General features: G+C 43.2%; 1 protein-coding gene across 1 annotated transcript in view; it reads right to left on the bottom strand.

Moving 5' to 3' along the window:
* The window catches only part of LOC126334555 (adenosine deaminase-like), a 93,106-nt gene extending 84,032 nt beyond the window's left edge, over positions 1-9,074 (bottom strand). Inside the window, exon 1 of the mRNA XM_049996931.1 lies at positions 8,872-9,074. Coding sequence (XP_049852888.1) covers positions 8,872-8,916 — 45 coding nt within the window. The 5' untranslated portion in view covers positions 8,917-9,074. The remainder of the gene's footprint in view (positions 1-8,871) is intronic.
* Between the last annotated feature and the right edge of the window lie 5,311 nt (positions 9,075-14,385).

Genomic DNA, 14,385 nt, shown 5'->3' with positions numbered 1-14,385 from the left:
TGATTCCTCATCTGTCTCTGCTCTGAAATGTGAGGACGAAGGAGTGACTAAGATGAAGACAGTGTAAGACCCTAGAGAGTAAATCCTCAGTGGGAGAGGATGGACAAGGCATAGACCGCATAGAAAATGAAGTATTTTAAATTTATTTTCTTCCTCTTCTTTCAACTCAAATAAAAACCAATTAATCCACCAGAGAGCTGTCAGTTAAGCTATCGATTAGTCGGCTGCTTTTATTTGATCACTTTCTCTTCTATTACACTGCAACTATTTAAATCTCACGATATCACTAATGTAGCTCACACCAGCATGAATAATTTTCACTCATCATGTTTATCATTGGCAATGTTTTCACATTTTCTTACTCACATGACACTCTCCTTGACAAAGATGGCATTCGTAATTCAAAAAGCGTGTCTCCAGGCAATCACAGTCGAAACAGAAGTGTATCACTGTCATTCCACGATCCTCACCTTTCTTAGCACGACATTTGAAAGTGAGTTTGCGGCAGAGAGTACGACTCCAATGGACTTCCTAATCTATGGGATGAAACAAAACCGATTGGCTGAAATTTGTGTTCCAAATATCCCCATGATGTGCTGCATAGGACTGACCTTCGGAAACCTCCATGGCATTCTGAGAAGGATTCCACTGTGGAAGTTAGTTGAGGACGAGCATTCTCGTTCATGAAAGGAACTGACCACTAAATGTCACGAGAGGCACGCCAGTATAAATGCGGTGCGAAGTATTGCGTTGTGAGGGAAAAGCAGTAACTAAGTGACTTTGAACATGGACAAGTCATTAGACGTCACCTGACTTCAACCCTTCTAAAGCTGTCCAAGTCGACTCTTGACGATTGTGAGGAGAAAACTTGAAGGAAAGACCACAACTAAATCAAGACCAGGAAGACCTGATGTACGGACGGACAGAGATCGTCCATAATTACGAACAGTTGCTGTCAAAAATCGCATGAGATCGGCAGGAGGAATCACTCGTGAGGTCCAAAGTGCTATCAGCAGTCTAGCTAGCACAATGATTGCGAGTAGGAAATTAAAAGGAATGGGTTACAATGACTGATCAGCCCCCCCCCCCCCCCCCACAAGCCACGCATTTGTGTAGCCATTGATAGGTGACACTTGAGGTGGTGTAAAAAGCGTCGCCATTGGACAGTGGATGACTGGTAAAGACTTATTTGGTGTGATTAATCATACTATCACCTGTGGCTATGAAACAGAAGGGTTTGGGTTTGGCGAATGCCCGGAGAACTTTACCAACCACCATGTGTAGTACCAACAGTGAAGTGCAGAGAAGGTGGTGTTATGGTATGGGGAGTTTTTCATGGTTAGGGTGTGGTTCCCTTTTTGCAACTAAGGAAGCGCAACGTTCAGAAGGATATGAATACACTATACAGCTATGTGTACTGTGTACGGCAAAGTAACAGTTCGGGGGTGATGACTGTTTGAATCAGCATGACAATGCACTCTATCATAAAGCACCATCTGCGAGGCAATGATTTATGAACAACAACACTCCTGAAATGGAACCTGTCTGCCCAGAGTCCCGACTTGAATCCAGTGTAACACCCTCGTGACGACTTAGAACGTCTACTTCAGCCCAGAACACAGCGTCTGAGAACACTATCACTTCTGGTTTCGGCTCTTGAGGAAGAATGAGCTTCCATTCCCCCACAGACATTCAGACAACTAACTGGGTCCAAACACTCATGAAGGCAAAGGATGGGCACACCCCATATCAATGTTGACTAATAGTTGTTCGAATACTTTTGATCGGGAAGGGTTTCTCATATCTGTATCTCTGCCCATCTCTGAATATTTGAAGGTCTGTACACCCATCCAACATGATGCCTCCCCACATCTATATGTACATCTGCATGAGTGTGTACGGTGGTTGGCGCACTGGACTTGCATTCGGAAGGACGAGGGTACAGACTCGCGTCCGGCATTCCGGATTTAGGTTTTCCGTGATTTTCCTGAATCACTCCAGGTAAGTGCCGGGATGGTTTCCTTGAAAAGGGCACAGCCGAGCTCCTCCCCCATCCTTGACTCAATCCGAGCTTGGGCTCCATCTCTAATGACCTCGGCGTCGATGGGGCGTTAAACCCAATCTTCTCTTTTCCTTCTTTATCCGCATGCATACTCCGCAACCACCGTAAAGTATATGGTGAGAGTGTACTTTGCATCAATATCAGCAGTTTTCTTTTTCTGTCCTACTCCACTCGCGTAATGGGCAGGTGTCCTGTACGGATCTAAATCACTCTTGTCTTATTCCCATGAGCCCTATGCGAGAAATAAGACGGTGACGGCAGAATGATCGCACAATTCCATCTAATTAAGGTGCTCTAAATTTTCCCAGCAGTGTTGCACAAGAACGATGTCGAATTTCTTCCAATGATTCACATTTAAGTTCTTCGAGCTTCTCTGTTAACACTACACTTTCAGCTGGCGAAGAGTTCTCGGGCTTCCAGCCGGGTGGCGGTGTCTTCAAACTGCGACGTTTCGACGAGTGACATACTAGTCATCTTCTGGTGCCAGAAGATGACAAGTATGTCACTCGTCGAAAGGTTGCAGTTTGAAGACACCGCCAACCGGCTGGAAGCCCGAGAACTCTTCGCCAGCTGTATACGCCGGGAAAGCATACATTCACATTTACTACACTTTCACATTGGCTACGCCAACCTGTTGAGATCCAACTAGTACATTCCTGAATTGCTATACCTCAGTTGCCATGGCTTCTTGAGAAAGACTCCAAATGTTGGAACCACGTTGTAGAACTGCTCGCACTGACATCTTGTATGTAATTTCCTTCGCGGACGCACTGCACGTTTTTAGCATGTTCTTGCCATTGTGCCAGCTACAGCCTTCCCTCTAAACAAATAGCCGGCCGCGGTGGTCTCGCGGTTCTAGGCGCGCAGTCCGGAACCGTGCGACTGCTACGGTCGCAGGTTCGAATCCTGCCTCGGACATAGATGTGTGTGTTGTCCTTAGGTTAGTTAGGTTTAAGTAGTTCTAAGTTCTAGGGGACTGATGACCACAGCAGTTGAGTCCCATAGTGCTCAGAGCCATTTGAACCATCTAAACAAATATGAAATTTAGGCAAACTGCAAGCAGAAGCGGAATAAGGCGGTAGAGCGCGCAATTGTTCATTCTCCCCGATCCAGTCTCATTGTTGCTGACTCCGCAGTAAAAATGTCAGTGAACGCACACCACTGGACATGTGGCGTACCTACCAACTAGAGATGGGTCGAACTCGTTCATTCCCGTGAACTACTTCATTCATTTCACTCTTTGCCGTGAAGCGTTAAAATGAAGTAGTTCATTCATGAAGTACGGAAGCCTGGCGAAGTGGCCCAGTTCGCCGCTCAGCCGCGACTACGCTTGCTTCGCCTCGCTCGTACAATAAAGCTTCGTAAATCGTAATACTTCATAATTTTACAAACAGATGACCGAACTATGCAGTAATGTGCACCCAACGTTTTAACGCTCTTACAGCGTCTTAGTTAACATAAATAGAGCATGGTCGAATGGGACAAAGGAGAGATAAACAGAGAAGCCCGTTACATATAAAGAAGGTATTAAATGTAATCTTGTGATTCTTGAGTTTCTCCCGGCGTCGAGGATCGATGCCGTGAACACCAGAGGCACACTCGACTGATGTATCCGAGCAAGTCGGCGGTCGCTGAACATTGTTTGTCGGAAACGCTATGGAGTATGACCGCACGAGGATTCTGGTACAGACGTCGAGATACTGGGACAGCGTTGTTAGAGAGGCCATCGAAATTCGCACCAATGACGACCTCATAAACCGTGACTGTGGCTATAATCTTAGCAAGGCTTGGGAACCAGCGATTGGGTTAATCAAGAGTAAATCGAGCAAACGCATAGTTGTGACGACCACGGCGGACAGAGCCATCACACCGACGTCATCTCAGACGCCGTCGCAATGTGTTCCACCGCGCTACCGTGGCGCGGGGCGCGGACGGCGGAGGGACCGCGCCGCGGGCGGAGGGTATTTAAATCGGCCGGCGCCGCGACCGAACCCAGCTCCCCCTGAGCAGCCATAGCGTACGGATCTCCGTGCCGGCGCGTTCACAGGAGCTCAGTCCGTCAGTTCATCTGATGATGGCGACATGCTTGATCGCCGAAATATTGTGCCCGTTGGACACTATAGACCGGCAGTACACCCTTGGATATTTTGATTAAATGTAATCTTGCTCGGCATTTTCTCATGAAGCGCCCAAAAAAGTCTTTATCTGCCAAACGAAACATTATTTGTTGTATTCATGGACTGAAAACTAGGGCTACCAACGAAATGCAGTCCAATTTTACGTTTCTTTTAAAATTTAATCCAAAATAGAATGAGTCATAAAGTCTGTATACGTACGTTAAGTAATTATTCAGAAGTTTTCCTGTAGATTTTATTTTTGTTGAGAATAATAACCCTCCAGATTCAAAACGTAAACTGTCACCTGTAGTCATTGGTACGATTTCAAACTCCCCAACCCTCCGTAAACCTATCGTTCCCCACAAACACCGCGCGATTCGTCGACACTCGACAGGCAGTAGAGGGAGGACTGAAGTGAAGGGAGCATGAGTGACGTAGAGCCGATGTAGTGGAGGAGGGGAAGAGAGTGTGTGAACGAGAAAAAAGTGTGGAGTGTGCTATCTGTGAAGAGTTTGAAGTACCAGTTCATTGAAATTGAGTGGTTAGTTCACACTTCAGTGGAGTGAAGCGTTCATTTGAAAGACTCATTCACGAGCTCCCCGTCACTACGACCAACCACACCGAGCCTCTGATGTATTGGCAGAGTTCGTCGAGAAGGTGTCACCTCCGGGATAAGCTTGCAGTCACCGCTGAGGTCGTCTTGCAGTTAAGGCCAGATGTTGTGAAGTACTTTCTTTCTCTCGACGTTTGCCAGCCTACGGACATGTACTGTGTCTTACAACCATCGCCAAAGCCTTGAAGTATCACATGGGGGCACATCCAACAGACTGCCGTCTGTCTCTGACAAGCTTCCAAGTGTTGCAGGATTCTCTCGTGCAAGTATACGGTCCAGATCACCATTTTACTTTTTTGAATTGTTAAGCAAAAAACTTCTAATTGCTCACAGCAAAAGCGAAAATACTAATGAGAAATTATGGGTGCAAAGAATTGCTTTTTATTATCTTTGTATCATGTACCTATTCAAAGTTGGGAACCCACTAGTCTGATGAAGGTTGCGAGGGAACTTTATGGTCATTCACAGTGACTACTAACCTCCTCTCTTGCCAGCTTTCACTTTCCCAAGTGATTCGAACTTTTGAACACTAGTGTATATTGGTGCTCGTATTGCCATGAATCCGCGAACATATAGTGTGTATAAAGAAGAGCAGCGCAGATGAACGAAGATTTGTTTGATTCACGTGAAAGCCACATATAGATATAAAAATACTGGCATAGATTACCCACAAAATTCCAACAGTGTGCTCGAGCGGCTGTGGACGAGGCAGTCTTCCCTTGCTCCATTTTTGATCTGAAAGATCTATTTCTCACATCTAGCCCCTGCCACCTAGCTTACGGTCATTTTAGAGAGTATGTATACAGATGTAGGTGTAAAATGTTAGATAGAGACCGGCAAAAGTCTGTTCGCGTTTGGCTCTGCTCATCGTCTCACTGAAACGTGTACTTTTGTGTTCTTTTTTCGTTGAGTTGGCTTTTGCATCTCCACCATATACCTTTCTGAAGTTTCAGTCACTTGTTTATATGGTTACTCATAATACTACAATACTGGCCTTTAAAACTGCTACAAAAGGAGAAATGCAGATAAACGGGTATTCATTGGACAAATATATTATACTAGAACTGACATGTGATTACATTTTCACGCGATTTGGGTGCATAGATCCTGAGAAATCAGTACCCAGAACAGCTACCTCTGGCCGTAATAACGGCCTTGATACGCCTGGGCTTTGAGTCAAACAGAGCTTGGATGGCGTGTACAGGTACAGCTGATCATGCAGCTTCAACACCATACCACAGTTCATCAAGAGTAGTGACTGGCGTATTGTGACGAGCCAGTTGCTCGGCCACTATTGACCAGACGTTTACAATTGGTGAGAGATCTGTAGAATGTGCTCGCCAGCGCAGCAGTCGAACATTTTCTGTATCCAGAGAGGCCCGTACAGGACCTGCAACATACAGTCGTGCATTATCCTGCTGAAGTGTAGGGTTTCGCAGGGACGGAATGAATGGTAGAGCCACAGGTCGTAACACATCTAAAATGTAACGTCCACTGACCAAAGTGCCGTCAATGCGAATAAGAGGTGACCGAGACGTGTAACGAATGGCACCCCATACCATCACGCCGGGTTATACACCAGTATGGCGATGACGAATACACGCTTCCAATGTGCGCTCACCGCGATGTCGCCAAACACGAATGCGACCAATATGATGTTGTATACCCAACTTGGATTCATCTGAAAAAATGACGTTTTGCCATTCGCGCACCCAGGTTCGTCGTTGAGTACAGCATCGCAGGCGCTCCTGTCTGTGATGCAGCGTCAAGGGTAACCGCAGCTATGCTCTCCGAGCTGATAGTCCATGCTACTGCAAACGTCGTCGAACTGTTCGTGCAGATGGTTATTGTCTTGCAAACGTCTGTTGACTCAGGGATCGTGTCGTGGCTGCACGATCCGTTACAGCCATGCGGATAAGATGCCTGTCATCTCGACTACTAGTGATACGTGGCCGTTGGGATCCAGCACGGCGTTCCGTATTACCCTCCTGAACCCACCGATTCCATATTATGCTAACAGTCATTGGATCTCGACCAACGCGAGCAGCAATGTCGCGATACGATAAACCGCAGTTGCGATAGGCTACAATCCGACCTTTATCAAAGTCGGAAACGTGATGGTACGCATTTCTTCTCCTTACACGAGGCATCACAACAACGTTTCACCAGGCAACGCCGGTCAACTGCTGTTTGTGTATGAGAAATCGGTTGGAAACTTTCCTCGTGTCAGCACGTTGTAGGTGTCGCCACCGGCGGCAACCTTGTGTGACTGCTCTGAAAAGCTAATCATTTGCATATCACAGCATCTTCTTCCTGTCGGTTAAATTTCGAGTCTGTAGCACGTCATCTTCGTGGTGTAGCAAATTTAATGGCCAGTAGTGTATTAATGTCTTATTTCGCGTACATATTCATGTTTCATTATATTGATTGCGAACAGACAGTAACGACACATTTTCAAACTGAAATTAGTGTTCAGTTAACGTCGGTAGACGTACATTCAACGTTTTCCTAAGATTTCTCTCTCTGTGCATATAGGACTACCGATAATCAAATCAATAGCCTTCCTTTATCTCAACTCTCGTAACGTGTAATTTTCCAGTATCCTCTTTTTTCTGACAGATAACCAGAAGCTCCGAGCCCTAACTTATCTAGCGCCGTTTTTCGGCATTTTGAAACACCTTCTGTAAGTAGCCATATCATGTAACTGCAATGTATTTGTTTAATTGGTATCATCTATTCCAAAAAATAGTTGAGCTGGTTTCCTCAGAGCTGTTTCAGTTACTCCAAATAATGTTCAACAGGCCCACTTGTTTTGTGGCTACGCTTTGAAATTATTTTTGATTACATCAGTACCAAGGAAAGTTAAATTGCGAACACAGGTAGTAGTATACTCATCAAACATTTATCTGCGAAGGGCGACCTCTAGTGTTTGCGGAGACCCTTCAACTGTTCTGCTGGAGTGCGAGGAATATCTATAATTTGTAAGGGATTGTCACACACATGTTGACTAGACTGTCGACTGTTGCAGAAGATATCCGTTGCTGATAGAGTGGCAAGTTTTCCATGGCATTAATTACAGCGTGAAGAACATACACGTGGCTGTAGTTATAGACATGAAACTCCAGTCTTCTGTTCGGTTTCATTATAGGTCAGAACCTCTCGACACTATTTGTGGCCGGCAGTAACTATATAATTGATTCATCGATTTACGCTTTCCGAAAAATATGTTTGATGTCGTCGTATTTTAAACATTCTGTGGCTGTGAGCTGAGCAACCGTGAATACAATTATATAAAATGAAATAGTCAGCCAAACGGCTGCACACAATTTTTTTAAACGCATTAACCATGTTTCAATATTTCTAAGACTATCTTCATCAGAATGGTAAAAGTTACGTGAAATTACAGAACAAGTTTATTCTTGACTCATGGAACACAAACATGTCATTTGACGAGAACACTGCTGCTGAAATTTTAAAGTTGTTACGTGATTTCACGTAACTTTTATCACTCTGATGAAGATAGTCTTAGAACTGTCGAAACCTGGTTAATGTGTTTTTTTTAATTGTGTGCAGCCTGGTTGCTGACTATTATATTTTATATAATTTGATATCGTTATTAGAGAAAAAAAGCTTCAGGCTCTGAGACAGCTTAGTTCACCTTACATATCAGATACACGGCATAAGATTCCCACAAAAGAAAACAGATTCGATTTCTTATCTCCTTAAATACGCTAGACCATCTGGCAATCACTCTTAGTATATTTAATTTTCTATGTTGAACGACGAACAGACACGTTATTTGAAGTTAATTTTGTCAGCTACCTATAATGTTTATTTAATTTTGTTCCTTTTTTTCAGTAGACTATGTCTTCATCTTTAGAAAAATATTTGCTGTCGCATTTATTGTCCGGTTGAGTCCGTCACAGTTTGTGGATAAATGAAATAGTGTTTTGTGTTATAAACAACAATACTTTTTATCTGGAGTGTTTACAAATGACAATGTAGATAGACTTTGCGAATTAAAGGTTCGAAGGACATTAAGTACGGAACTACACAAAGAATTTGAGAAAGCCACTTACCCTGGTTTTGGGCAGGTTTTTGAGAGCATTCTGAGATGGATTCATTTCCGTTAGCGAAAACGTGCACGATCGAGGAGGTGCGAAAGCGCTGATCTGCAGACGCCGACTGTAGCAGATTGTATCGCTGGCCGGCCTCTCTCGTAGCGTGCTTTTAAACGTCACCACTCCTCTAGATAATGCTGCCACCAATTGCTGGCAGGTGACAAGGGCCGCTTTATGGGCGCAGGCAACACAAATGCCGCTTGGGGCGCCAAACTGAGAGGGGCGACAGAGGGACGAGTGAACCCGTACAGCAGTGGTGGCCAAGCTTCTTCCTCGAGAGCCAGTACCGAGACTGTAGGACAGAAGGCAGAGCCGCATGTGTACCGATTTTATTCTAAGGTTCCTTATAATTTACACGATGGGCTTATGTCTGAATTTTCATAATCAACCGAAGAGTGGAAAGTGGACGGATAGAGTATCAAACTGATTAATGTGAGTTCCAGCTTTTTTTTTTTTTTTTAAGGGTTTATTTGCTTGCAACTCATCAGGGAAATTGAGAAAAAAATTATTAGTGATTTGAGGGAAAGTTTTTGTAGTCAAACGAAAGGTACGAAACGGTTAAAAGAGGTATCAAAGTGGCAAACATAAGATCTAGTTTAACAAAAAAGGTTTTGTTTGCTTAAAAATAATCAGGATAAGTAAGAAAAACTTAATTAGTGACCTGAGCGAAAATTGAAATATTTCACTAAGAATTCCTGCTAGCTCTGTAAATGAAGTGTCAAAAAGTTGATCTTTTCAAGGCCTAGCAATTTTGCGCGAAAACTTAACACAGGACTGATATTTAACTGTCAGAACGGTTTCCTTCGAATCAGGTATTAAATTCAGGGCGTTTCGAGAACAGAAGACACTAAGAAGACACTAAGAAAGTAAATGAAATGTCAAAAAGATCATGCGTTCCGAACAAATCTTTAAAATAAAATGAGAAAATTAAAAATCGTCGGAATGTTTTGTGAAATGATTTGCCTAAAAGTGAGAAATAAGATAGATGAGACAAACGTTTTATGCGCCTTTGAATGTTGCTCGACATCATGTAAATTGTTTCTGCTACCTGTTTCACTTCTTATTTTTAGATAATTTATTTCACAAAACATCCGACTGATTTTTTTCGCGAAATTTCTTTATTAATTGGTAACCTACATAAATTAGTATGTTATGATCTTCCAGTAGAGAGCTATAGTAAGTGCGCGATTAAGTTGGTCGCCGGCTGTCTTAGTACCGATAATTAAAAGTCGTCATCGTTCGGATTACTCTTTGCCGGCCTATTTCAAATTGCTGACAACCTTAGCGACGCCAAAGTTGTGACACTGTAGCTGCCCGGCGAAGTGCTGCTGTATTGTCTCTGTGGGCAGAAGATTAATTGATTAATAATAGTAACCGTGCTTATACAGGGTGATTCAAAAATAGAGGTTAATTGTTAATTACAGATACCCTACAAAAGGTAGGAGAAACACATAACGCTTGTCACAGGATAAAGGAAGATTTAAAGTATACGTTCGCACAGACTATATCATACATTCAAAATGAGCATCATGCATTGCTCGGGAAACATCGAAACGATAGTCCATTTCATTCCACACACGGAGCAAAGGGTCCCTGTTAATTGAATCGACAGCTTCAACAGTTCGATTTCTCACCTCTTGAAGAGTAGCTGCCTTAGGTGGAACAAAGACTCTGTCTTTTATCTACCCTTCCAGAAAAAGAAGCTCACGGTTTGAGATCTGGTGACTTGAGAGGTCAAATGCAGTGAACAAGATCTTTTTGTCCATCTCCTCCAGTCCAACGCTGTGAGATGGTCTTGTCCAGTTAATGCCGTACTTCAACGTGAAAGTGATGGGGATGGGGGGAGGGGGAGTCGTCGTGTCGTCATCCGTCATCATGCACAAAAATGAAATCATTGGAATCTTCGTGAAGTTGAGGAAACAACCAATTTTGCAGTATGTCCAGATACAACATTCCTGTGACAGTTTCCCTTGCAGACAAGGAAGGTCGATAAACTTCGTGAACAGAAACAGCACAAAATACATCCAGTTTCGGTGAGTCTCTTTCACGTTCGACGATGACAGCAGGATTTTGTGACACCCAAATTCTTACATTATACCGGTTTACTTCATCCGATAGTTTGATGATGATATTTGGTTTGTGATGATGATGCTGTTTAGTGTGTAGGGCGATCAAAACTGCGCGGTCATCAGCGCCCGTACGAGGTTCCAAATGTTTACACAGTTCAATCTATTTCACAGCCCAACCTTTCCACTGTCACTGATGGCGAACTGATGAGGACAACATAAACACCCAGTCCCCGGGCATAAAAATCCCCAACCGTGCCGGGAATTGAACCCGGGACCGCGTGATCCAGACACAGCAACGCTAGTCATTAGACCACGAGCTGCGGACTGTTTGGTTTTGTGGGGCGCTCAACTGCACGGTTATCAGCGCCTGTACAAATTCCCAGTCTTTACACTGTCCAATCTCGGCACTGTCACGGATGACGATGAAATGATGAGGACAAGACAAACACCCATGCCCCGTGCAGCGAGACAGGTTTACAATGTCCGATAGCACTGAGTGAAGCAAGCTGCAAAAATAAAGTCCACCTACCTCAGTACAGCGTTCGTTCACCGTCCTTTGCTCTGTATTTGTGGGTACTATGCAGACGATGTTAAAAGCACGGTTGAAGAAAACCATCGTCCATACTTACGATTGTATAGTCCGCGTAACTCAGGCAACAAAATAAACCTGTAAATCTCTAGTACTAACAGGCAAAAATGGATGCTTCATTCCTTCAATGAAAATGTCCGCTTATCGCGATATAACAGTCTTTTCTTCACTTTACAAATATTTTTTTTCGGACACGTCTAACATGACCTTCTCGTCCAGCAGCTAGTCCACGACTGACTGAATGCCGTTGCTTTCAGGGCATAACTCATTCCAATGGGCGGGAAAGACTTTACTCTCATTGGTTGATGAAAACGAACAGACAATCATATTAATCTTTCATGATCATATTCGTGCTCAGACTGCTTTACTCCAATCAACTTTGCAGATGCATCTACGTCATTTCATGCTGCAAGTATTAACCAAAATGTTGCACCGAACAAAACGAAACGAAAACTAAGAGAAAACTATACTTGAAATATCCTTTAGAACTGATTATCTACATCTACATCCACACTCCGCAAGCCACCTGACGGTGTGTAGCGGAGGGTACCCTGAATACCTCTATCGGTTCTCCCTTCTGTTCCAGTCTCATATTGTTCGTGGAAAGATGAATTGTCGGTATGCTTCTGTGTGGGCTCTAATCTCTCTGATTTTATCCTCATGGTCTCTTCGCGAGATATACGTAGGAGGGAGCAATATACTGCTTGATTCTTCGGTAAAGGTATGTTTTCTAAACTTAAACAAAAGCCCGCACTGAGCTACTGAGCGTCTCTCTTGCAGAGTCCTCCACTGGAGTTTATCTATCATCTCCGTAACGCTTTCGCGATTACTAAATGATCCTGTAGCGAGGCGCGCTGCTCTCCGTTGGACCTTCTCTATCTCTTCTATCAACCCTTTCTGGTACGGATCCCACACTGCTGAGCAGTATTCAAGCAGTGGGCGAACAATCGTACAGTAACCTACTTCCTTTGTTTTCGAATTGCATTTCCTTAGGATTCTTCCAATGAGTCTCAGTCTGGCATCTGCTTTACCGACGATCAACTTTATATGATCATTCCATTTTAAATCACTCCTAATGCCTACTCCCAGATAATTTATGGAAGTAACTGCTTCCAGTTGCTGACCTGCTATTTTGTAGCTAAATGATAAGGGATCTATCTTTCTATGTATTCGCAGCACATTACACTTACTACCTTACTTCTGGCTGCCTTAGTACAAAAGCAAACGCTCATAGACGTACGTCATCCGCCAGTTCGGGGGATTCACAGTTTTTTTCATGACATCCTGGTTGCGTAACACTTGCTAGTTATGTAAGGTGTAATACAATATAGAATTGAAATTTGACGTATGTCCAACATAGGAGCTCACATTCACTCTCATTTACTCTCACCCTAACACAAAATATAAATATTAACCTTTAAACTGTTATTTCCATTAGGAATGAAAAAATATCTGAAGTGTAGAATTAAATATCTTTATAAAATAAATCAGCCCACTAAGAGTGCTACTACTGTTTTCAAATAACAAATGAAATATAAACTGTTATTATTTCTATCTGAATGTATTTTCTTAAGTGTCGGTTATACACTTTTTAATAGGTTTTTTTATGTCTCTGAAACTATTATAGGTAGCGGTATCAAATTTCGACACAAAGCTCGTCTGAATAACAAAAGGTCACGTACCAGTTTTGGAATAAAACAGCTAATATTCAACGTAATTATTTAGTTTCTTAGGTGAGGTGAATAAGTGATTTTAATACAGGCCACAGTGAGCATTCTCGCGGTCGGCTTGTGATGCATACAGCAGGCCACATGCCGGCCGCCACCGAACGCTACCATACTGCAGGCTCCCAAAACTGCTTGCCATAACGTAACAAACTTACTGTAAAACTTTGCATTCGCGTAATAGCTACGACACTACACCCAGACGAAGAAAATCTCCAACCCAGCAGGGAATCGAGCCCGGGACCCCGTGATCCAACCCGATGTTGAAACTTCGATTCGTTCAAAAATAGAAGTCGTCCATAAGAAATATGTTGTTGTTGTTGTTGCCTTCAGTCCTGAGACTGGTTTGATGCAGCTCTCCATGCTACTCTATCCTGTGCAAGCTGCTTCATCTCCCAGTACCTACTGCAACCTACATCCTTCTGAATCTGCTTAGTGTACTCATCTCTCGGTCTCCCTCTACGATTTTTACCCTCCACGCTGCCTTCCAATGCTAAATTTGTGATCCCTTGATGCCTCAAAACATGTCCTACCAACCGATCCCTTCTTCTAGTCAAGTTGTGCCACAAACTTCTCTTCTCCCCAATCCTATTCAATACCTCCTCATTAGTTACGTGATCTATCCACCTTATCTTCAGTATTCTTCTGTAGCACCACATTTCGAAAGCTTCTATTCTCTTCTTGTCCAAACTAGTTATCGTCCATGTTTCACTTCCATACATGGCTACACTCCAAACAAATACTTTCAGAAACGACTTCCTGATACATAAATCTATATTCGATGTTAACAAATTTCTCTTCTTCAGAAACGCTTTCCTTGCCATTGCCAGTCTACATTTTATATCCTCTCTACTTCGACCATCATCAGTTATTTTACTTCCTAAATAGCAAAACTCCTTTACTACTTTAAGTGTCTCATTTCCTAATCTAATTCCCTCAGCATCACCCGATTTAATTTGACTACATTCCATTATCCTCGTTTTGCTTTTGTTAATGTTCATCTTATATCCTCCTTTCAAGACACTGTCCATTCCGTTCAACTGCTCTTCCAAGTCCTTTGCCGTCTCTGACAGAATTACAATGTCATCGG

The sequence above is a fragment of the Schistocerca gregaria genome, chromosome 2, assembly GCF_023897955.1.
Source record: "Schistocerca gregaria isolate iqSchGreg1 chromosome 2, iqSchGreg1.2, whole genome shotgun sequence".
NCBI classification, from domain to species: domain Eukaryota; kingdom Metazoa; phylum Arthropoda; class Insecta; order Orthoptera; family Acrididae; genus Schistocerca; species Schistocerca gregaria.
This window is presented reverse-complemented; position numbering and strand designations above follow the sequence as displayed.